The 23,055-nt window shown below is 53.4% G+C and overlaps 2 protein-coding genes and 2 non-coding genes across 13 annotated transcripts; 3 read left to right on the forward strand and 1 right to left on the reverse strand.

The window, feature by feature from the left end:
- Positions 1 to 1,589: 1,589 nt before the first annotated feature.
- On the forward strand, positions 1,590 to 21,867 carry AGBL5 (ATP/GTP binding protein like 5). 10 transcript variants are annotated; one of them, XM_032391586.1, is made up of 17 exons: positions 1,590 to 1,732; positions 3,246 to 3,386; positions 4,749 to 5,008; positions 5,251 to 5,422; positions 5,743 to 5,906; positions 6,466 to 6,643; positions 6,907 to 7,085; positions 7,501 to 7,957; positions 8,447 to 8,616; positions 8,924 to 9,059; positions 9,719 to 9,918; positions 10,520 to 10,734; positions 17,865 to 18,020; positions 19,090 to 19,196; positions 20,035 to 20,165; positions 20,538 to 20,658; positions 21,757 to 21,867. In XM_032391586.1, the coding sequence occupies exons 3-17, from the start codon at positions 4,794 to 4,796 to the stop codon at positions 21,865 to 21,867; spliced, it is 2,712 nt and encodes a 903-aa protein (XP_032247477.1). In that variant the 5' UTR covers positions 1,590 to 1,732; positions 3,246 to 3,386; positions 4,749 to 4,793. The 10 variants fall into 10 exon arrangements, with proteins under 10 accessions (XP_032247477.1, XP_032247481.1, XP_032247470.1 ...); XM_032391590.1 differs by lacking the exon at positions 21,757 to 21,867 and adding an exon at positions 19,500 to 19,546 and having other exon boundaries at positions 20,538 to 20,833; XM_032391579.1 differs by lacking the exon at positions 21,757 to 21,867 and having other exon boundaries at positions 19,090 to 19,546; positions 20,538 to 20,833.
- TRNAY-GUA lies at positions 2,608 to 2,697 on the forward strand. The gene is given in 2 exon segments: positions 2,608 to 2,644; positions 2,662 to 2,697. It is a non-coding gene; the product is annotated as a tRNA-Tyr (tRNA).
- TRNAA-AGC lies at positions 3,036 to 3,108 on the forward strand. The gene has a single exon. It is a non-coding gene; the product is annotated as a tRNA-Ala (tRNA).
- Positions 20,935 to 22,225, reverse strand: OST4 (oligosaccharyltransferase complex subunit 4, non-catalytic). Its single transcript, XM_032391591.1, has 3 exons — positions 22,080 to 22,225; positions 21,819 to 21,956; positions 20,935 to 21,165 (listed from the first exon to the last, which is right to left on the reverse strand). Exon 2 carries the CDS (start codon positions 21,953 to 21,955, stop codon positions 21,842 to 21,844), a length of 114 nt encoding a protein of 37 aa, XP_032247482.1. The 5' UTR covers position 21,956; positions 22,080 to 22,225; the 3' UTR covers positions 20,935 to 21,165; positions 21,819 to 21,841.
- Positions 22,226 to 23,055: the final 830 nt, after the last annotated feature.

Below are 23,055 nucleotides of genomic sequence, written 5' to 3' on the forward strand. Positions count from 1 at the left end.
AGTTTATTGAGACTTGTTCTGTAGCCTAACATGTGGGCCATCCAGGAGAATATTCCATGTGTGCAGGAAAAGAATGTGTATTTTGCTATTGTTGGGTGGAAGGTTCCGTGCATGTCTGTTAGGTCTAGTTGGTGCATTGATCAAGGCCTCCATTTCCTTACTGAGCTTATCACATATACATCCTTAATGTTAAAGAACTCTTACAAATCAAGAAAAGCCTAAACACAACAAGAAAAATATGGAAAGAAGACAATTCATTTAAAAATGCAAATAAACAATAGACTTAAAGTCCATTTCATTGGCAAAGTGCAAATTTCAAATAAGTTACCACTTCCTTTTGCCAAAGATTTTTAAGTGATAATATACTCAGTAAATGCTGTACTAGAAATCAGTGTAATGTTTCTGGGAAGTAATTTGGTAATATCAAAAGGTTTAAAAGTTCCATACTATTTTACCAAGTAATTCCACTCCTGAAAATATATTCTAGAGACTAGAGAAGAGAAATATGGACAAAGATTTATGTATAAGAACATTTATTGTAGTAGTAGTAGTAGTAGTAGTAGTAATTAAAATTTGGATGTAAACTGTGTCCAATAATAATAAGATGAACATTATGATAAAATTTTTGTAAAACCAAAATGGGAAATGGTTATTTGAATGATGATTTTAAAGAATTTTTAATAACATAGGAAAATTCTTATAATTAATTGAGCTCAATTTGTTGTAATATTGGCTATAATAAAAAACAGAAGAATGTCGGCAAGAAACTGAAACCCTCCTACACTGCTGGTGGGGATGGAAAATGGCTCAGCCATTGTGGAAAACAGTTTGGCAGTTCCTCAAAGAGCTAAACATATAATTACCATAAACCCCAACAATTCCACTCCCGGGTATACACCCAAGATAAATACATATATCCACACAGAAACTCCTACACGAATGTTAATAGCACTTTGATTCATGAAAGCCAAAAGGTGGAAACAGCCGAAATGCCCATCAATAGATGAATGGATAAACAAAATGGTATAATGCTACAGTGGAATATTACTCAGCCATTAAAAGGGAGGAGGTGCTGACACATGAGTTTCAAAAACACTATGACAAGTGAAAGAAATCAGACAAAAAGGGTCCCATATTTTATTTGCCAGAATAGGCAAATCGGTAGAGCAAAAGCAGGTTAGTGGTTGCCGGGGTACGGAGGAAGCGGTGGTGGGGAATGATGGCTTAAAGGGTACAGGATGTTCTCCTAGAGTGATTAAAAAAAAAAAAAAAGTTTGAAAACTAGAGAGAAGTGATAATTTGCACCATACTGTGAATGCACTGAGTGGCACTGAATTGTTCATACTTTAAAATGGCTAATGGTACGTTATGGGAATCTCTCCCACAAAACAAAGTCAGCATAAGTGAATATGTTGTTTCCCAGCATCCCCTCCCCTCAAGAAAGAGAGCCAGCCAGCACGCTAAACGCCGAGCCAAGAAAACTAGCCAAGTTAACGCTCTCGGACACAATGGTAGCATTTGCAGCAACAGAATGAGGTTAAACCAAGAAATTGGTGGGAAGACGTCAACCACTTGCATTGTGGGTGGGCGCAAGGGTCAAAGCGGTGCTGTGCTCAATGAGCAGAGACGTCGGATTTAAACACCAGCCTGAGAGTGCCCATAAAGTGTCGGAGCTGCGAATGGGCCTGAAACCATCCCCCGACCTGGATTTGCGCAGGGCGACTGACTCCAGGTAGCACAGGCCGCAGGGCGGGGAATGGCCCAGCTCTTCCCGCACACCCGCCCCGCCAACCACCAAGCAAGGCTTTACCCGGGACCCGGGTATTAGGTTTGTTTCAAAGGCCCAGGAACTTCTGGTGGGCAGAGGAGTGGAGGCTGGCATTCCAGGCCCCTGGAAAGAGGCGCGAAGGCGTGACGGGGTAGGGGCAGGGGCGGCGGGGTGGGCTCGGCCCCGCTCGGGGCCCCGAACCGCCGGGTTTGTGCGCCGCGGGACGGGCGCCGCCGGCACGCCGCTGGGAGCTCGGTGGTCCGGCCTTCTCATGCTCCAGCCAGAACGAAAGATCCTGACCAAACGGTGGTTAACTGACCGAATGAATGTCCTTCACGTCGGGAGAGCAGTAGGATTTTATTGGCGCCCCCGAGACACCCAAGGGAAAATTAGACCAAATAACGAAAGTAAACCCTCGGCTTTGCAACCGGGGCTTGCGCCTTGCAACTGCGGAGCACGCTGCGTCCCCGCGGCGCGGGGAAAATGCTGCCCAGCAGCCCGAGGGTGCAGGCGGGATCTCAAAGCGTCCGCAATCCCATAAAAGCCACGGGGGGTGAGGAGGGGCCGGGGTTTTTGTTTTGTTTTGTAAAAAGTAGGGAAATGGAAGGGAAGTGTATTGCGCATTTCCTTCGTCCAGAGTTGAGAAGTGGGTCCTTTGCTCGCACTTCTGTTTCCGGCTTCCTTTGTTCTGTGCGACATGGGGGGGCTCGGCGGGGCGAGCTCCTCTATAAAGTGCGGGGGGGGGGGGCAGCCGTCCTCAAAGCCCCTTAGATCCTGTCAGAGCGGTGCGGCCTTGGTAAGCATTAGGGAGGAACTGGCAGGTGCTGGGACCAGCGGAGCCTTCGATAGCTCAGTTGGTAGAGCGGAGGACTGTAGTGGAGTGAGTTGCGGCAATCCTTAGGTCGCTGGTTCGATTCCGGCTCGAAGGACTTCGTATGATCTTTTTAGCCTCCGCTTAATTCAATTATCCCGTAGGGAGAAAGTTTCACTCAGACGCCCGCTGTGCGTTTGCAGGAGCGCTGCAGCTGTTCGGTAAAACACACGTGCGGTACGTAGTCAGGATCCAATCCCGCGCTCTTGTGGGTTAGATGCGAAGATATGTATTACTATTACTTACGTGTGATTATTATATGCCTGCTTTAAAAAATTTTGCCCATGACCCCCACCGTACTCTGCTATATAAACGTCTTGAACTACGGTCGGTCCTCGGGTCAGCGGCCAGCCCAGAACAGCCTGTAAGGCAAAGGGAAGAGGAACGGCAGCAAGCGGGGGATTAGCTCAAATGGTAGAGCGCTCGCTTAGCATGCGAGAGGTAGCGGGATCGATGCCCGCATCCTCCACTCAGGCTTTTTTTGCCCCGTGCATCAAAGGATCCCTTAATAGCGGGAGATCCGCTGACCCAGGAAGGTGTTTTGTAATACACGGAGGAGTAGGGTGGGCAATGATTAGCTTCGCACATTGTCCTTTTATTTTGCAGGTGAGTCTTTTCCCGTTTATTTCCTGGTCACTTTGCGTTTTCCTCCTCTTGGCCGGCAGGCCGTTAACCGTCTTCTGAGAAGATGCGGTGGAACCCTCCGGCCCGACCCGCCGGCCGAGCCCCCAAACGCCACTGGCTCAGGTACCCGCTAACGTGCGAGGGAACCCCTGCGTGCTGACCAATGGCAGCGAGCCTTACTGGGCGGGTAGCCAGCTGTACCCGCGGCCAATAGGCGAGAGACTTCTTGTTTCCTGGCAGAGCGGGGTCCCGGCACCGCGGCGCTCGGGTTTTGTTTGGGTCCTGGGTGGAGGGCCCGGGTGCCGGGGCCCGAGGTGGCGCCTCGCTAGCGGGAGAGGGAGCGGGATCGCCGGCCCCGAGAGAGGTGAGGGGCGCTGGGTGGAGCGCGGGCCCCGCCGGCCCCGGCCCCGCCCCCTGGTCAGCCCCTTTCAGCCCGGAGTCCCTCTGGAATGCCGCCCCGCCCCCCCTCCCGGCCCGGGCCTCCCCGGCCCCACCCCCACGCCCGGGGCCGCGTCTCAGGCCCCCCAGTCCCTCCTCGAGTGTGAGTCTGTCTCGCCCCTCCATGCCTCCGAACCCCACCCTGCCCTGGGCGAGCTCGATCAGTGTGAGGCGAGGGTCTGTCGGAGTCGAGGGTCGAGAAGCCACCCCTTGCCCCCAAGTGGGTGTCTACCAGCCACTTTTTTAGGGGTGCTCAAGATACCCATCCCTCACCCACAACTACTGCCAGCGTAGCTTTTTCAGGGACTCCAGTGCTTTGCAGGGCGGGAGGGGGCTGCAGACAAACCCATGCCCTAACTGGAATTGAGCTACTGTCTCCAGGTGAGCAGGCGGCTACTGCCCAGTTTCTTTTGTCTTGGCAAAGGCCGCAGTTCTCTAGTTTTCTTTCATAACAGGCATAAGGTAGTAACAAAAAAAAGAAGGAAGACCCAGCCCTTCCAGGGCTCAGGGGAGCAACCGACCGAATGCCTGTGAGGACAGAGGAGTGGAGAGAAGCAGCTGCCCATTTAAACTTGGAACTTGGTTCTCTCCGCTCTGCTGGAGAGGGGGGAAGCCAGTCCAGGAACCAGAGATCCAGAACGGCCATCTCTCAAGATGGCCACGGGTGGTGGTGGGTTTATCTGGGCTAGGTGTGGGAAATCGGACTTCTCTAATGTTATTCTCTAACCTTTGGGCTGCAGAAAAGTTTAGAATCTAGCATTTCTCAACATAGTTAAGCCATTGAGTACTTCATTTTGGAATAGCCAAGCTGTTGTAAAATGGGGTCCTTTTAGGTCAGTTATAAACCCTTAGTGTGGGGACAGAATACTGCTTTCTCTTAGTCTTTGCCAGAAGGCCACTTCTCCCTTTTCTGAGGTGGAAAGAGCCTGTTGCTTCTTAGGGCACTCCCTAAGAATAGCTTTCATTTATCAGGAGATACCCAAAAAACTTGTTTTTATTTTTCTTCCTCTCCTTCCTACGTCCCCCCCCCCCCCAATTTTTCCCCAGCTCTCAGGGCCAGAGTGGGCAGGAGGATGCTTTCCCAGCCTCACCATGGAGCTGCGCTGTGGGGGCTTGTTGTTCAGTTCTCGCTTTGATTCAGGGAACCTAGCCCACGTGGAGAAGGTGGAATCTGTGTCTAGCGATGGGGAAGGAGGAGCAGGTGGGGCATCAGCCCCCATCAGCAGCATTGCCTCTTCCCCTGACTACGAGTTCAACGTGTGGACCCGACCAGACTGTGCCGAAACAGAATTTGAGAATGGGAACAGGTAAGAGGAAAGTAGTGGAGGGCGGAAGAAAGAGAAGAGAGTAGATGTCCGTGTCCCCAAATCCCTGCTCAGTCAGCTCTCTGACTTACAGTTCACTACCCTTCCTCTCTCAACCCTCCTCCCTCTCTCCTTGCCTCCCCTCTACTGAACAGGCCTTTCCCAATTTCGCTTGCTCCAGCTGTCCCACATACCCTCCCTCCAACCCTCAGTATCCAGTGTCCTGTTTCTCCCCCGGCCCGCAGGTCATGGTTCTACTTCAGTGTCCGGGGAGGAACTCCAGGGAAACTCATCAAGATCAACATTATGAACATGAATAAGCAAAGCAAGCTGTATTCCCAGGGCATGGCCCCCTTTGTGCGCACACTGCCCACCCGGCCGCGCTGGGAACGCATTCGAGATCGGCCCACGTTTGAGGTAAGTTCTCCGTGAGGAGGAAAGACGGACTGGGGAACTAAAAGTAGAGGAGGGACAGGAAAGAGGAGTTAGCCTCAATACGGAGTACCAGGCAGGCGGCACACCCGGTTTTGGTATCCGCTTTCCCTCCAGTGCTAGCTGCAGTCCCAAGATAAGCCCCTGCCTCAGGAAGCCTAGAAGGAGCCGGCTGTCCTATGGAAAGTTCCAGAGGGAGGGAAGTTGGTCACTGTGCTGAGGGTGTAGGGTCAGTTCCTGGTGATCCCAGTAGGATCTTAGTTCTCACACCAACGGCCCCTCCCTCTTCCTTCTCTGCTCCTCAGATGACAGAGACGCAGTTTGTGTTATCCTTTGTTCACCGTTTCGTGGAGGGCCGTGGGGCCACCACCTTCTTCGCCTTCTGCTACCCCTTCTCCTACAGTGACTGCCAGGATTTGCTAAACCAGCTAGACCAGCGCTTTCTGGAGAACCACCCTACCCATAGCAGGTGCCGCCCCCGTCCTTACTCCTGCCACACAGTCCCGGACCAGACAGCACCTCTGCTACTTCTGGAACTTGCCCCAGGAGCCCTGAACCATAAATGTCACCAGTTCTTTTTTCTGTACAGAATGTGGGACTTTGGGTACCTTTGACAAATAGGTGTATGACCTTGATCTCACCGTACCACCACCTACATTCCACTCATCCACCTGCCCAGTTCAAGCCTCTTAATATCCCAGCTCCCATCAGTTATCCAGAACTTAGCACTGCCATTGCCCAGCACACCTTTTTTTCTGTCCAACAGAGGGCAGCCGTGTACACAAAGTCATCTATCGTAGGGAGCCATAAGCTGGGGAGAAAACAGTAAGTTCATCCTGTCCTGTACTCTGCATCCTAGCAATGCAGACCACCCAAATCCTCAGCCTCATTTAACATTGTGAGGGACCTTAAGGTCCCAAAGGTTAAGGTAAAAGACCAGATCCTACAAATCCTAGGCTGGTGATGAGGCTCACCTCTTGTTAGGACTTTAGGGAATTCCCCTGGCTTAATGATTTTTGTCCCCACAGTCCCCTGGATACCATCTACTACCACCGGGAGATCCTTTGCTATTCCCTGGATGGACTTCGTGTAGATCTGCTAACCATCACGTCGTGCCATGGGCTCCGAGAAGACCGAGAGCCCCGTCTAGAGCAGCTATTTCCTGATGTCGCCACCCCCCGGCCATTCTGTTTCACAGGCAAGAGGGTGAGTGGGAGCATAGCCGAGAGATAGTACCTGGGCCTCTCCTTAGCCCCAGGCCCTGCTGACAGCTTCAGGCCGCGTTCTCTCTGAGCACCCTGGCCACTGCCTTAGCCTGCACTGGGAGGCAAGCGTGGCCGCTCCCACTCCACCTGCAGACTCGGCCAGCTGGAAATCCAGTGGCTACTCCTGCCCACCCCCGCCCCATATCCTGTCAGGGTGGACCTCTAGCGTGACTGGCCTAATGACCGCTCTCCTCTCCACCTCAGATATTCTTCTTAAGCAGTAGGGTACACCCTGGGGAGACTCCATCTAGCTTTGTCTTCAATGGCTTTCTGGACTTCATCCTTCGACCTGATGACCCCCGGGCCCAAACCCTGCGTCGCCTCTTTGTCTTTAAGCTGATTCCCATGTTGAACCCCGATGGTGTGGTCCGGGGCCACTACCGGTAAGCAGCCTCCCCAGCCTGTCAGGATTGCTCCCAGTCCCCCTCGTGTCCTCCACCTCAGTGAGACACTGTCAGCTTTAACTTCTCCTGCATAACAGTCCTCTTGCACCCGAACAAGGGCAAGCCCATCTCCTTGTGCAGTGACCAGAGAAGGAAGGTGGCACATCTCGTGGCACTCTCTGGAAGTAGTTAGAATAACTGCAGGTTCCACTGGGTGCAGGGAGCTGTGCTTAGGTCTATGGTAGGGGTGACAGCAGATCAGGGAGAGGGCCTGTCCTCAATGCTTGCCTTCCTCATGCAGCCTGAGCCTCTCATTTTATAAGTCCATCTCCCATGGTCTCCCTTCCAACCACACTCACGTCTCCCCCACTGGCCCAGCCCTCTTGAGCCCGCTTCAGTCCCTGTCCTCCTACAGCACAGACTCGCGTGGAGTGAATCTGAACCGTCAGTACCTGAAGCCTGACGTGGCCCTGCACCCAGCCATCTACGGGGCCAAAGCCGTGCTTCTCTACCACCACGTGCACTCCCGTCTGAACTCCCAGAGTCCCTCTGAGCACCAGCACAGTCCCCGGCTCCCTCCACATGCTCCCCTTTCCGACCTCGAGAAAGCTAACAATCTCCAAAATGAAGCTCACCTCGGTCACGCATCTGACGGGGACAACCCTGAAGCCTGGACGCAGACCAAGCCAGCAGAACAGAAGCCCAGCGGTGTGTGGATTATGCCCCAACAGTCCGCTGAGGCTGAGCAGCCGACCCCCGACACCATCCCCCCTAAAGAGAGTGGTGTCGCTTACTACGTGGACCTGCATGGACATGCTTCCAAAAGGGGCTGCTTCATGTATGGCAACAGCTTTAGTGACGAGAGCACCCAGGTAGGAATCCCCGGATTGTCATGGGAGTGTGGGGGCTGTGGCAGGTCAGGAGATAAAGCTTAGGCCACAGACAGAGGGAAGGTGGCCTTTTGGCTGGAAGGCCTGTGGCTGCAAGAGATATTCTACCTCCAGACAAGCTTCGAAGGGCCGAGAAGGGTTGGCACTGGGGCTTTGTCTCAGTCATCACATCATGACCTTTGAACGAAGGTCTTTATTGTAGAGTTTGGGAATCCAGGGGGAAAGGACAAGTTTGCATTATTGGAGAGAAGAAGCTAAGAGCTTAAAAAGAGGCGGATTTGTACCTTTCCAACACCTGGAAATCATATCAGGCATACGGTGAGAATTCCAGAATGCTGCCTACTGCTGATGGTTGTAATGGTATCTGCCGTGGGTTTAGTCCCACAGCCCCCTGCTTGCCATCTCTTCCTTGCCCGCCATTCCTCCCTTCTGTCTGTCTCTCCTGAGTTGCCTTTTCCCTCCCCCAAACAGGTGGAAAATATGCTGTATCCAAAGCTCATCTCCTTGAACTCCGCACACTTCGACTTCCAGGGCTGCAATTTCTCGGAGAAGAACATGTACGCCCGAGACCGCAGGGATGGCCAGTCGAAGGAGGGAAGCGGCCGGGTTGCAATCTACAAAGCCTCAGGGATAATCCACAGGTTGGCTGGAAGCTGGGGTGTAGCTGACGAAGTACCTTCCCTAAGGAAACCACCACCCAATCTAGGCTGTCTAAGGAGCAGGGGACAGCGCAAGCCTTCTCTAAAGACAGGCTCATCATTAGCATCACTGTCTTTGGTCCAGGACTCTGTCTTTTGGGGACTTCCTGGGTATGCCAGACTGTGCCGAGGCTAGGTCTTATTAGTACTTTGTTCCAGGTGATTACTTCTTAGACCACCGAGGCTGTGCCCCATGGTGCTGTCCTGATTCTGTCCAGGCAGGACACTGATAAAGGTCTCTGTGTCTTAGCTACACACTGGAATGCAACTACAACACTGGGCGCTCGGTGAACAGCATCCCTGCCGCCTGCCATGACAACGGGCGTGCCAGCCCCCCTCCCCCGCCGGCCTTCCCCTCCAGATACACCGTGGAGCTGTTCGAGCAGGTATGGAGGCACGGGGTACGTGGGGAAAGGGGGGACCTCCAAGTCTGGAAGGGCCTTTGCTCGTGCGGCCTGACTCAGGTCCCTTGAAGAGAGGCTCACCACTGTCACCATCTCGCCCTGGGAGTTCTATTCCTCAGCTCGTGTCAGGGCCGGGCCTTGGCTGTCATGGTATGGAGAGGATGAGTAGGCGCTATTTCTGACCCTGTACCACAGAGAATCCCCGGCACATCTGAGTCAGATTCTTTGCCTCTGAGCTCATCTTCCTCCTCCTGCTGGGTTTGTTCACTCCTGGGCTTAAAAGCATCGCCTCTACGTACACTGGTCTTGATGACCTCTGGGCTCCTAGGGCACACAAGAGAAGTAGAAAGAGCTGCAGGTTATTGAAGAGCTCGAGGCGCCTTCCGCTAGAGTTCCTTCCTGGTGCCAGCCAGAAAGCACACCTGCTCTTGCCCATAAAGGATGAGGGCCCCCAAATGAGCAACGGTTTAGGGAACAGCTTTAAATCTGCTGAGATAAACAGCCCTGGCACAAAATTGGGGGCACCCACTGAGAAAATGTGAGGCCTGGCCTCCTCTGCCACTGTGCTGTGCTAGGGCACCCCGACACGGCGGCCTGGGTTGCAAGTCCTGGGTGCTGAGCCAAACTGGGCCACCCCGCAGGTGGGACGAGCTATGGCCATTGCGGCCCTGGACATGGCAGAATGCAATCCGTGGCCCCGGATCGTACTGTCCGAGCACAGCAGCCTCACGAACCTCCGTGCCTGGATGCTAAAACATGTGCGCAGCAGCCGAGGCCTGAGCACTATGAACGTGGGTGTCAACAAGAAGAGAGGCGCTCGAACTCCACCCAAAAGTAACAGGTAAGACCCGCAGGGTGGAAGGAGGAGAGGGTATGAAAGTGGAACAGGACCTTAGAGCAAGAAGTTCCAAGGGATTTGTGTTCCTCCCCTATCCAAAAGGCCCACATCGTGAATATTTTCAGAGTAAATTAAAATTGGTAAGATTAATGCATTTTTTGAAAATGGGGTCCTTTTCCCTTTTACCTGGAGCTACGTACTTCCTAGGCATCTGAGAACCAGGCCAGGGGATCCCCTACTCAAGAGCCCTGCACAAAATTGCAGTGGTGGTGGGGGCAAGGTCTTGGCTTCCAGGGCTTGGGAACGACGCGGGGGTCCAAGGGCCAGCACGAGGGAATAAGAGGGGAATTCACTGGGACTTAAAGCTGCCAGAGCCAGCCCTATAGCTCTCGGGGCGCTCTCGGCGAGAGCAGCTATGTGTGGGACCAGCCGGTATGCCCCGGGTCGGACACCTCGTCTGTGGACGCAAACTCCTCCCTTCTCCCTTGCAACGGGTCCGCGTGCCCGTCCCCCCGGCGCTGCTTTACTGAGCATCAGACCCTGGGGACAGCCTCGGGACACAGCCTCCCAGGCCCAGGGTTAACCGGCCTCTGCTTTTGTGCAGCGGCTTGCCTGCCTCCTGCTCTGAAAGCCCCTCGAGCCGGGCGCGCAGCTGCAGCACCGGCACAAGCGGTGGGGGCAGCGGCGGCAGCCAGCAGAGCTCCCCACAGATGAAGAACCCCCCCAGCTTTCCTTTTCATGGCAGCCGGCCTCCCGGGCTGCCAGGCCTGGGCTGCAGCACTCCAAAGGGCAGCCACCGGGTGCTGGGCCCTGTCAGAGGTAAGCCGGTCTGGGAGGCCCTGCAACAGCTGTTCGGTTGTTTGGGGCATTGCTGGGGGAAGTGAGAGCTTGAAGCTACACGCTTGGCTGGGACCAAGGGCTCAATCAATAAAATTAGTTTCTAGCAGCATCTGCAGCCTCTCCTGCGACCTTGGTGTTCCCTGCGCCACGAGCTCCCGAGCGGTAGTGTGTGTGGCCCGGGCGGGAGGCCTGGGCCCCGGGGCTGCGGCCCGTGCTGGGAAGCAGGGGGCTTTCCGAGGCCAGATCCCGAGCTGGAGCAGGGGCCACGCTGAAGCGCGGAGGCTCCGCGGCAGGGCCGGCATCAGTCTGTCCTGTCGGGAGCAGTGTAAGGAAACGTCCTCACGACGCAAGCTGCGGCACCGTAGAGCCGGAGAGCCCTAGCCGAGGCCTCTGGGAGATGACACTGTCCCTGGCTTCAGAGCCTGTTCAGAAAGTGGTATCAGAAGGATTCCAACTCTTCCAACGAAAAATGGAAGAACTACAGACAGCTTCTGGCTGAGGCTTACTAAGCAACAGTCTGGCCTTTCCGGCAGCGGCCGCCGCTACTCAACGGGGCATCAGTCCCCCTGGGCTGGGCTTGAGGAGACCCTGCCTGATGAGAGATTCTGGGTTTCAGATGTGTAACAGAAACAGATGGGCCTTTAGGGAAAAAGAAGAGGCGGGCTGTGGAGCCATTCCTGGGGAGTGACTCAGACTTTGGTGGGGAGAGACTGCTGCGGTGCCACTTCTAGAAATACGCTAAGCCCCAGATCAGTATTGTTGGTGGCCTCTGGGCTGGAGAAACCCTGCCAGAGCATGGAGGCTTGTTAGCTGGGGCTAAGGGTTCTGTGGGTCTTCGGGCTGCACTCGCCCTGCTTAGCGCTTCCCCGGGACAGACGAGAAGCTCGCACTGGGCTGTGGGAATCTGCCTGCGCCGGGTAGAGCAGCACAGGGGGAGAGCGGCTTTGACCAGTGGGACCTTTTATCCCTGATAAGCAACGCCGTTATCCTGCTTACGTTCCAAGCCCCGTTCTTTGGGATTCTCCCATCACTGGGACAGGATGCTTTTGTACACTGTGTTGGAAGGACAGTATTAAAGTAATACTAACGCTATGTATTTAAATAGCATTAAACAGTGAACAAAACAGTATCGCATATACATTTCATTTGATCCTCACAGGGACCTGTGGGATGGATGGTGTTTCTCCATTTCTCTGGGGAGAAAACGGAGGCTGTGGAAGGGGACTTGTCCAGGATCTCACAGCTGTTAGTGGCAGCCGTTACTCAAGCTGCTTACTATTCAAACTTCCTCTCATTTCTTTTCCTTCTTTCTTTCTTGTCAGCCTCTCATACCTCTTCACTCATACTTCCTGGGAAGGAATGTCATCGTCCTAGATCCCCCTTCCCTGACTACAAAAGAGAAATAGGAAAGAGTCCTCTCTAGGTCCAGGTCCTCCCTGGAGGATTCTAGGCAGTTTCAAATCAGTATTTTATTCTCACCCCCACCCCCACCCCCCTTCAGTGAGGGACATGTATTCTGTGTCTCTGTTACTTCCCGCAGATAACTAAGAGAAAATGTGCATATTCAGTACAAGGATTTCCTTACAGGAAACAGACCTAAAACAGTCAACAGAACATAAAAGCACACACTCATTATAAACACAGGGGACTTGGGGAGCCACTGTCGTAGATAAACTCAAGAGTAATTAGCCAAATGCTCAGTTGAGAAATGGTTTTGAAGAATGGATGGTAGTATATGGCCTGATAGAAACATTCCAGGATGACAATGGTAGCCAGGACCAGCACTTCTGGTAGAGAGGACAAGAAGCAAACATACCCAGCTGGCTCAAAGGGCCAAGCCCTTCAGCACCGAAATTAGGTGAAGAGAGGCAGGAGGAAGAAGTTGAAATGTCTTGAAAACAAAGATTATGAGTTAACGGAGACATAGCAGCGATTGTGTGCTTCAGAGAATGATGAGAACAAAACATGTATGGAAGAGCAGCCTGTGAACTGTGTGGATTGGGCAGGCAGGGGGAGGGGAATCCTCGCTGTAGTTTATCCATGAGATGGCTAATGGCTGTACCAGGGTCCGGGAAGGAGAGAGGAATATATGTATCAGAAATAGAGGTGGCAGGGTTCGGTGATGATGGAAGAAGGGCAGACTAAGAGCTTCAAGGCTATCAGCCAAAGGAAAGAGTCATGGTGATATTAAGACATTGTTTGGAAGAAAAAATGTTGAGCTTATTTATTCTAGACATGTTTGGATGTCACGGGCTAACTATATGGAGGTGTCCTGCAAGCAGAAAAAAGAGCCAGCCTGTAGAAAAGGTGACAACAAGGTTGGATCTAGGCGTCATCCACACATGCAGGTAAAACAAGTGAGAGGCGATGTCCCCCCAGGGGGATGAACTAAGAAGCAGAAAAAAAGAGTAAGAGACACCTGGGGACTTGCGTCCATATTTGTAAGACCTGAGAAACTATGTCTCTAAAGTCATAGAAGGTTGAGAAGGGGGTTACTAATGAGACCAAACAGGAATACTCTAAGGAGATGAAAAGGTCAGAGTGCTGGAATCTTGACTCCAAGTGCTACAATGTTTGCTGCTTCATCTAAAATCCCTGATAGGACTCCAGGATAGGAGACTAGGCCTGGCTTAGGATAGGGACCTGCAGTGCACACTGTGGTATCTGGCCTGGGCTGCTTCCACCAACCCTCGGAGAAACAACTTTGTCCAGCTGATCTGTCCTGTAGCTTTGTGCTATTTCCTGGCTCCACACATCTGCTCTCTGGCTCCCGCCACATCCAGGCACACTCTGGCTTCCAGGGTAGGAAGAACACAGCTCCCGTATCTCTGAGACCTAACTATAAAGCAGCTGTACTGTCCAAACCCAAAACTGAGACTGCGATTTAACAAAGGATTTTTTTCTGACTTGGAAATTTATGAGAAATTTTCCACTAACGTATAAAAATCATATCACACTTAACTATACATTTAATTTACAACTACCCTTTACTGGCTAAAACAGAGCGTGAGACTGTGCTATCCAGAACACTTCAGAAAAGATCTAGGCAGCCAGCCAGAAGCTTAAAGCAGAGGTTCAGGAACTAGTCTGGAGGTTCCATGCTCAAGGCTGGAGGGTGACATTTTAGAAGGCCAACGTGTAAGGCAACTCGGGGGTGAACGAGAACGTCCCTGGGACAGAAGGCTGCAAGAGCCTCTGAGGAAGCCCTGACCCCCGGCACCCTCTGACCGCAGTGCCAGCCAGCTAACCTAGTTCCCCCAGCTGCAAAGCAGGTCCTGAGCAGCACCTTCCTGGCTCTGCGGGCAAGCTCCAAGCCAGCAGGCGCAGAAGCGCTCGCCGAGCCAAGGAAGGCGAGGCCATGGGAATAGCTAGTCCACGACTGAGTCAGGGAAGCCGAAAGCCTGCAAGATGCTGGTGCAAAAGGAGGTGCAAGCAGAGCTCGAAGGCAGGCCTGCTGGGGACAGAGTGGATAAGTCAATCGGCTTCTCCGGTCAGTCCTGCAGGGCATAGGACTAAGGTGAGGCCAGTGGGGCACCCAGGACTCAGGGTCAGGCCAAGGCCTTCTCACGTGGTGCACCCTACGTGCTTCCTCCTAGTCCTGGCCCTGGATCCAGGCAAGTCCCTCTCAAGAACAACCTGGCCCATCTGGCGGGCCCCTGGGGTAAAAGAGGCAAGCTCAAAGTGGAGGCGGTCAGCTGGTGCCCTTCCGCTGCCCAGTCCTCCCTCCCAGCTCCGGCCCTTCTGCCTGCGGCTACTAGAACTCTTTCCTGGCCTCTGTTGCGCTGTGGCTCAGCAGACGGGCCGGTCCTGGCAGAGCAGGCCAAGCCCCACGGCAAGTGGAGGCGCCTGTGAAAAGCGAGTCACAGGACAGGAAGAATGCCTCCAGCACCATCCTGCTTCTTTCTCTGCTGCAAACAAGTTTCGTGGTGAAGGGCAGATGAAAGCTTATCTGAGGGCAGGACGTCTCCTGACACATCCATTTATTCCCTTAGCGCCTAGCACTGATTAAATGACCAGCAAATACGTGTTGAAGGAATAAAAGGCAGGAAGTGGAAAGCCAAGTAAAAGCTGGTCTCACCCTCCCCCCCTCCAGAGGGCATCAGTGAGGCCCACGGCCGTGCCAGTGACTCAGTCAGATCTAGGGCGCTACACGGAGGGCCAGTTACAAAGAGGTCTGGGGGAAGGGGGGGCATGATGCCAGACCTCGAAGTGGTGAGACCTAACTTCTGCACTGGGGAGGGCAGTCCACCTCCACCTCAGACCCTCGCCCCAGGGTTATCCTCCCACTCCCAAAATGGAATCTCTGGCTGATTACCATAAGAACAGTCTCACGACGTCTGGAAGCAAAGCTGATTCACGTATCACTCTGCACTCAGCCTTAAGCCACTGACTCTAGAGTTTAGAACCAAGAAATACTTGGGGCTCCTCCCTTAAACCATCTCAGTGGGGACTGAGAAGGCCTGATTATACCAGGGGCCAGAAGTCAAAACATGAGAAATTGGGCTGTGTGCTCACACTGCCAAGTCTAGAGGCAGGCCTGGCCAGGTTTTAAGACAGTCGAAGTGAGAGTTAAAATGTGATCTTTAAATGCTTTATCCTTTCCATATTAGGCCTCTCTCCTAAACCAGACTGGTCTCCCATCCTTAAACTCTCATAAGGGCAGGATTCTTGAGTTGTATCCGTAGTATCCTTCCCAGAACACCTACATTCACACTGACAGTTTTTACACCAAATGCCTGTTTTGCTTCATACCTTCCGGAGTGTTTCTCAGTTCTTGCTACAACCTACAAATGTCCCAAAGGCTATCATTTGCTTTCTTACTTGCTCTTTCTTACCTTTCCTGGGATAGGTGAGGCTTCATCCTTTACATGATTTCAGCATACCCCTGTGTATAGGTATTCCTCAGATCCTCTAGAAACTATTTCCATCCTTCATCAAGTTCAGGTTCATTTCTGCCTATTATGCACTGTCATTTGGACATCATCCTGATACCATTGTTTTACTAAAGAATTACCCAGGTCTGGGTTCTGCGGTATTTCTAAGTCATTGGTGGTGGGTAACACTTCAGGTTATTTGACTGTGGCCATGAGTCTCTGACTTCTGCTCTCTTTCACTGCTGTGTCACCTCTTATTAGCACCCTGAGGTCTGTTGGTGTTTATTATGGACGCATAGTTGACAGGTCTGGTTATTTCTGACTCTTGGCTATAGCTGATACCCAGCCTCTCAGCAAACTTCTCAAAGCTAGTTTCTGTCCTGAAATCTCTCCCTTTTTTCTATTCCTTATTCATAGAAGTATCAGTTTTTAAAAATCTGGTTTGGGACTTCCAAAAGTAGCTTGTCACTGCTAGCTACTGCTGAGTATAGCTGGACAAGTTATTGTCACCTACATCCTGAATTAGAGATGTTTTCCATCTAATACATGTTGCTTTGTCAGGGGCCAACTGGCATCCTGGGACCGCCACTGAATTCAGTTCCATGAAGGTTAATAGCCCATTTGGTCTGAGAGCATTTTGGCACCTGCTGTCCCTCTGTGATGTGAAGGACCTGCCAAACCCAAAAGCCTCCCTACCCAATCCAGCCACCATCTGCTCTCAGAACTCGTAGCAGTGACGCTTTAGCCACAAGGAATGGACCAGAGAGAGCTGCCACACAGGGGATAAGCCTGTGTCCTTAGGCTCAGAGAGATTACTGAGGCAGCCCGTGGTCTATAGTGGGTGTCTGCTATTCAGGAAAACGAAACCTTTACTAAAGTCTCTGGTTTTCTAGGCAGAATTTTGTAGGCATTGGGATGTGTAGACTGGAAAAGACAAAGTCTCTATCCTCAAGAGATTCAAGTTTCAAGTAGAAATACTAGTGAAGATTTATTGAGTACTATGTGCCAGGCATTAGCATAAGTACTTTACATGTACTAACTTATTTCATTAAGGAGACAAAACCCATAAACGATTACTAGCCAGGTGAACAAAGGACAACGAAGGGGAACAGTTAATTCTACCTGTGATGGTCAAGGAGGCTTCACTGAGGTGACATCTGAGGTGGGGCCTGTGAAGTTTGACTAGGAGAGGAAACCGACGCTGCAGAGAACCACAGGGCTGCAGCCGCAGGGGCAACAGCAGAGGGGACAAAGGATCAAGTCAGCATGCTATCAAGGGCGGGCAGCCTGGAACCACAGCGGGTGGAGCTCTGAAGGCCATGTTGAAAGGTTGAGACTTTATCCTTTAAAAGACCTTCAGTATCTCCCCCTGGCCTGAACCAAATAATTTTTGATCAGGTCTAGGCTTTGGAATAATTTCTGGCACCAGTGTGAAAGACAGCTTGTTAAAAGGGAAGGGATTCAAGCTAGGGCGACCAGCAGGGTTTTTTTTTTTTTTTTTTTCCAAAAGCCTGATGAGAGAGACAAAGACCTGTATCTGGACACGGGCCAAGGCAAGGGAGAATGAAGGAGGAATCCCAGCGAAGGCTGCGGCAGTGTTTGCCAGATTTGGTTAAACACGAATCAAAATCTAAGCGAGGAGTCAAAAGATGAAACAAGGTTTCTAGCCCATTTTTCACCAAGATAAGAACAAAAGGAAGGATGGGAGAAAATGAGTTTTGCTGGGGTCACGAGAGACTAGCAGGTAGAGAGGCCAGTGGACCGCTGACCTGCCATCCCAGGGAAAGGGCTAGCGAGCAGCTTGAGAGTTGAGAGTATACAGAGCAGGAGGGGACCAAGAGTAGAATTGGCGGGGGTGGGTGAGCACTGGTATTTGGGGGCAGGAAGAGCAGACGAAGAGGGGCAGTTAGAGGTAGGAGAACCTAGGGGAGCCATGTTTCAGAAGCCAAGCTCAATCACTTCTCTGCCAGAAGAGAACTGAACTGTTCAGAAATGAACTGGTGAGTGAGCAGACTGGTTAGCCACGGAGAGGCGGATGAGGGCTGGCTGTCGCCTGGATAACTGGAATAAATGTCAGAGGTCCTTCTACCCATCTGAGATTTGCTTCTGAAGAGGGGTGCTGGCGTGATGACAAGCCTGAGAGCCAGCATCTCCTGGCAGGTGGCGCCAGCACGACAGTGGAGCGCCAGGGCCTCGCTTATTTGCCCTTTTCTCTCCTATGTCCCTTCCCCTCAGAGCCCCGAAGCCAGGACAGGAGACGGCGGCAGCAGCCACTGACCCATCGCCCTACTTCAAGCATCCCGGCCCCGTCCCCAAATCCCGCTAGTTCTAGCCCGGCCTCCTCACCCAGCATGGGCTCCTGTCTGCTGCCCAGTTCACTCAGCATATCAGGTCTGTACCCATGGCCACCGAGATCTGGGTGGGCCAGCCTCCTTCCTTCCCTACCACCGAGGGTATAGACCAGGCTCCCTGCTAGGCTTAAACCAGTCCCTTCAGCTCCCGTGCCACCTGACCTGGACTTCTTTCTTGACCTGATGTCATGCAGCCCTCTGCACAGCAGGGACATCACTTACCCTCCTGGATTATCCTAAACCCCGAGAGCACCTATGCCCTTGTACAGGGAGCTGGAAACTGTCTTTGTATAATAAACTGATAAGTCACCATGTCCTGAGTGTCTGCTATGTGGCAGGCGCTGCCCTAAGCACAGTACCCCACTTAATCCTCATTTTTAAAGCTGAACAACCCAAGTACCTGCTACTTGGAGCTTCCTGACTCCAGTTTAGACAAAACTGAAGAATGAAAAAGACATAGGTCTTTCACCTGTCATCACAGCAAATGCTGTGTAACCCCATCATCCACATAAAACCTAGGCCACCTGCTCTCCTTTTAAGTTATACCCCCAGCTGTGTAAAGGACTGGATGGGAAGGAGTCCTAAGACTCCAACCCAACACCTTATAACTCCCTCAGAGTCCGTAACTCCCAACCTGTCAACTGTCTTCAATGGGTAGCCCTCAATCCACCAGTCTTGGGTACTTACTTGATCCTTAAAACACTTACTCATTTGGATGGGATAGGCTCTTAGCTCTATAAATTCAGAGTGGCTCGGCTTGATGCGCTGTGATTCAAGATGCAAGCTGCTACTCCAGCCCTTGGACCAGACTGGAGCATGCCGTGCTTCTCAACCAGGGGCCGTTTTGCCCGCTAGGGAACACGTGGCAAGGTCTGACGACATTTCTGGTTGTTACAGTGGAGAAGGGGCAGGGGAAGAAGAAATGCTATCCAGTGGGTAGAGGCCAGGAATGCTGCGTAACATTCTACAGTGCACAAGACAGCCCCCCACAACAAAGAATTATCCAGCCCAAAATGTCAATATTGCCAATCCTGAGAAAACCCTGATCTAAAGGAAGTTACCTCTTCTTCTCCACGGTCCCCTACCCTGATGTTTCCTTTGTTTCCTAGGGAGCAGCTGCTCACTCCTGTCCTCAGGGGACAAGCCAGAGGCTGTCATGGTGATTGGGAAAGGGCTGCTAGGACCTCGGATCCCCTGTATCAGGACACGGTTGCAGGTAACACTTTTGGGTCTTCCCCAGCCCCCCAGTAAAACAACCCTGGCAGAGCCCAGCAAGGCACTGTTCATCTGGGCAGTGGGAGGGAAAATGCTCAGCACTGCTTTCAGCCTCTCCCCTCAACCATATCAGAAAGCTACTCTGGTGCCTGAGTGCCTCTGTCTGTCCAGTGCCCCCAGTCCCTTCAGCCAGGTCTCTTGCTTGCTTTCCAACCCATGTCCCTGCCAGACATACCCCAACCTCAGCCTGCTGGCTTTGGCTTTGCCTGCCCCTGCCCTTAGCTTCTCCTCTCTTTCTGCCCAGACCTGCCCGAAGAGAGTTCCCGCCAGGAGGGGTCCCGGATTCCCCAGGTAACACATCTGGTTGCTGCTCCTAAGAACAGCTGTGCCACCAACTCCAATTCAGTCCGGTTCCCCATGCTAAGTTGGCTAAAGCTGGGTACAGGCAGAGACTGGATGGGTGCAGCCGAAGCTGCTCTGGCAGGGGCTGAGGCACGCAAGGCTCCGAGGGAGACCTCCCGATTCTCCAGCTGCTTTCCATACACTGCTTCTCTATTTAGCCAGATGTTAGCCATGATACAACCATGGAGGTTGAACACTGGATCCTTTTGCCTCCCCTAGTTAATTAAGACTTGGAGTCATAGACTGAACCCAAGAATTCTCTAGCTATTATCCTGCCTTACCTTCTCAGCCAAGGACAGTGCCCAGAAATTCAAGGTCCCAATACCTATGTTGTCCCCTATACTACATTCTTACGCATGGAAACTCTAGAAGCAAACCCAGAAGCAAAACAGTTCATGGAAGAATCCAGCCTCTTAGCCCACCCCGTATCCATACAGGCTAGGCCCAGGTTGGGCCGGGGCTCACCGCCGACTCGCAGAGGGATGAGCGGCTCTTCTGGCCTCACATCCCCTATACCCCGGACCAGGGAGAGCAGTGAGCCGGAGCCGGGACCCCACTCTGCACCAGGGTGAGCACCTGGGTCCAGTCCCTCACCCCACCTCACTTCTATCCCTTCATTCCCACTTCTGCCGTTCAGGACCATTTTCTTCCTTCCCTACTCCCCCTGACTCCCAAAAGACTAAAGGTACTTTCATTAAGAATCTTGTCCCTGAATTTTTTCCCATCATGGCCTCAGTCTTCCCTCCAAACAGACAAGAAAACAACTTCTTGTTAGGGCCTAAGGCCTAGGAGCTGGCTCGTTCCAGCATCAGCCCACTGTGCAGTGCTCAACCCCTCTATCCTTACCCATCTCGCCTTCTCATCTCCCAGCCCCTGGCAAACAGACCAGAAGAGGGGCAGAGTTTTCACAACCCTGATTCCTCTCTCTTCTCTGTTGCAGGCTGCCTCAGGCCGGGCCCCCACGGCCCCGCTCTGCCCCTGCCTTTTCTCCTATTTCCTGTAGTCTGTCTGACTCCCAGTCCCGGATTTGTTACAGCGGGGGGCCCTTGGGCCAACCTGAGGTTTGTTTTGTCCCTAAATCTCCCCCACTCACTGTCTCTCCCCGGGTCTGATGCCTCAACCTTCATGCCCAGTATTCAGCCCCAAGATGGGAACACAGTGGGGAATGTGCTAGTCCCCTCCCTCAGCTGTTGATTCCATGTGACAACCATAACTCCTTGGAATGCCAGCCACACTCTTCTGAGGCATCGCAGAGCATCACCTTGAGACAGGACAAAGCAGGAACCTGCTACCCCATCCCTCCCTCCACAGCACAAGATTTTGGGACCACAAAAAAATATATCTATATTTTTATATTGGGGGGAGGGAGTAGAAAAGAAACCCCTATACTGGGCCCTACTCAGTGGCAGCTTCTTGTTCCATAGGGTTAAGGAAGACTTTGAGGAAATAAAAGTTGTTTGGAAAAATCCAGGTGTAGTTGCTTTGTATGCTGTGATGGGTAGAGGGATGAAGTGAAGTGTGAAGGCCCCTCATACCCTCCATCTTGCCTCAGACTATGTCCTGGAACCCTAGAAAAGAGGGGGAAAGACCCGAGGTAAGGAAAATGCTGCAGCTTTCCTCTGGGGAAATCCTTCAAGCATCAACTCCCATCCAGCCTGTCCCCCCTTTACATTTTTGACCCACACTTAAGGTTCCCCCACACCCCCACCTTTCCCTAGGACTTGGGTCTACAGTAGCCAACCGCTAACTCAGTGCCCCTTGCCCCAGAACACGGAAATAGAATTCTACATCTTTACAACCACGCACACACACACGCACAAATTCAGCCTAAATAAAAGCCTAAACAACCTTAGGGAGGTGAGAACTCCTTCAGTGAAGAGCCCAAATCCTCACACTTGTATGGCATCCTCAGCACCTTTACTCCTACCGGTGTTAGTGCCTCACTGTAGCCAAACCCGCAACCTGGGCATGGGGGTACCATGAAGACGGGGGCCGAGGAGGATTAGGAAACTCACCCCCATTCTAGCAGGGAGCAGTTTAACGGAGAGAGGGCAGGGCACTGCAAGGCTCTCCCTACTGTGTGTGGATAAAGGGGCTCAGTTCTGGACTGTATCATGCTTGGCCCGACACTTTCTGATTTGAAGTTTCGAACCCTGCAGGCCCTGGCGCGGCCTCGCCACTCCACTCTCCGGGGGCTGGGCGCTAAGCCCCGGACCGTTACCTGGGGCGGAGAAAGCGCCACTTTCATTCCTGCTTCTTGGGATTGTTGACGGCCACGTAGTGATAGAGAACGACAAGCAGGAAGAGCGACACGCCCAGCATGTTGGCGAAAATGGCGAGCTGCACGTCTGTGATCATCCTGCGGAGAAGAGGAGGGACTGAGCCCGAGGCCCGCGCACTCGTCGCCCAGGCCGAGACCCGTCCTCGCCCCCAGGACCAGCCACCGCCGAAGCGCCGTGGAGCCCGCTTGCGTGCCTCTCACCTGATCAGCCGGGCTCCCCGCGATGCGGTCCGCGTACTAGCTGGAGGTAGGAGTCCCGGCCCGGAAGTTGGTAGCGCGAGCGCAAGCCCAAACCAGGCACTTCCGGCCTGCCGCTCGGTCGGAACGGGCTCTCTAGCCCCGCCGTCTCGCCTGCTCCCCGCGCGCATCGCAAGGGGCGGGGTCTCGGGCGGGGCTGCGGAGGGACGGCCCGCCGTAGGGGGCGGGCGAGCCGCGGACGCGCGCCTAGGGCCGGCGGGAGGCAGCGGGAGGCAGCTGGCCGCAGCTGGCGCGGCGGGGGACCCAGCTGACCCGTGGCCGCCTCCCCGGAGCCCAGCGGCGGGCGAGGGTGCGGCGGCGTGGCGGGGTGAGAGGCTCGGCCCGACCCCTAGACTCCGACCCCCCCTTCCTGCCCTGGCCCCCCGCGCTGCTGCCCACCCTCCGCTTCCCGGCTCGGCCCAGCCAGGTGCTTCCTTTGGGCCCTGCCCTCAGGGTCCCCTCCCTGGCCCCGGCAGCAGAGAGGGGGGTGAGAGGCGGTGCAGAATGGGGAGAGAGCTGGGGTGGCCGGGTGCTCCTCTCCTCGGCGCCTGCCTTTTTGCCTCACAGCCGCCAAGTGGAAGGATCCTGCCTCTGATCTGACCGGTGCCTCCCTAACACGGGCTCGCTCCCTCCACCCCACCCCCAGAGGTGGGCGTCGGAAATAGGGCGGACCCTCCCGGAATCAAAACCCAAACCGTGGGACTTGAGCCAAGTGGGAAATCACCCCCCGGATGTGAGGGAGGGGGTCGGGGGGAAGGGCTGGGACGAGCAAGAGGGGTTGTGGGTCCTGAGCAGAGTGGATCACTGAGGAGAAAGAAGACTGTGGGTAGATGTCTGAGGGTCTCTGGTGAGGGGAGGGGCACTGGAGCTCTACAGCCCTCTGCCCCAGGGAGATCCTGCTCCCCCCTCACTGCTTGCTTTCCCTCAGCTTCACCATAAA

The sequence above is a fragment of the Phoca vitulina genome, unplaced genomic scaffold (assembly GCF_004348235.1).
Source record: "Phoca vitulina isolate PV1807 unplaced genomic scaffold, GSC_HSeal_1.0 scaffold63, whole genome shotgun sequence".
NCBI classification, from domain to species: domain Eukaryota; kingdom Metazoa; phylum Chordata; class Mammalia; order Carnivora; family Phocidae; genus Phoca; species Phoca vitulina.

Excerpts from the sequence above, each read along its gene's own strand:
- AGBL5 (XM_032391579.1), top strand. The coding sequence starts at position 4,794 with ATGGAGCTGCGCTGTGGGGGCTTGTTGTTCAGTTCTCGCTTTGATTCA. Across the intron at positions 5,423-5,742 it reads GAGATCGGCCCACGTTTGAG|ATGACAGAGACGCAGTTTGT; the intron begins GTAAGTTCTCCG and ends TCTGCTCCTCAG. Across the intron at positions 18,021-19,089 it reads CAGTTCACTCAGCATATCAG|GGAGCAGCTGCTCACTCCTG; the intron begins GTCTGTACCCAT and ends TTTGTTTCCTAG.
- OST4 (XM_032391591.1), bottom strand. The coding sequence starts at position 21,955 with ATGATCACAGACGTGCAGCTCGCCATTTTCGCCAACATGCTGGGCGTG.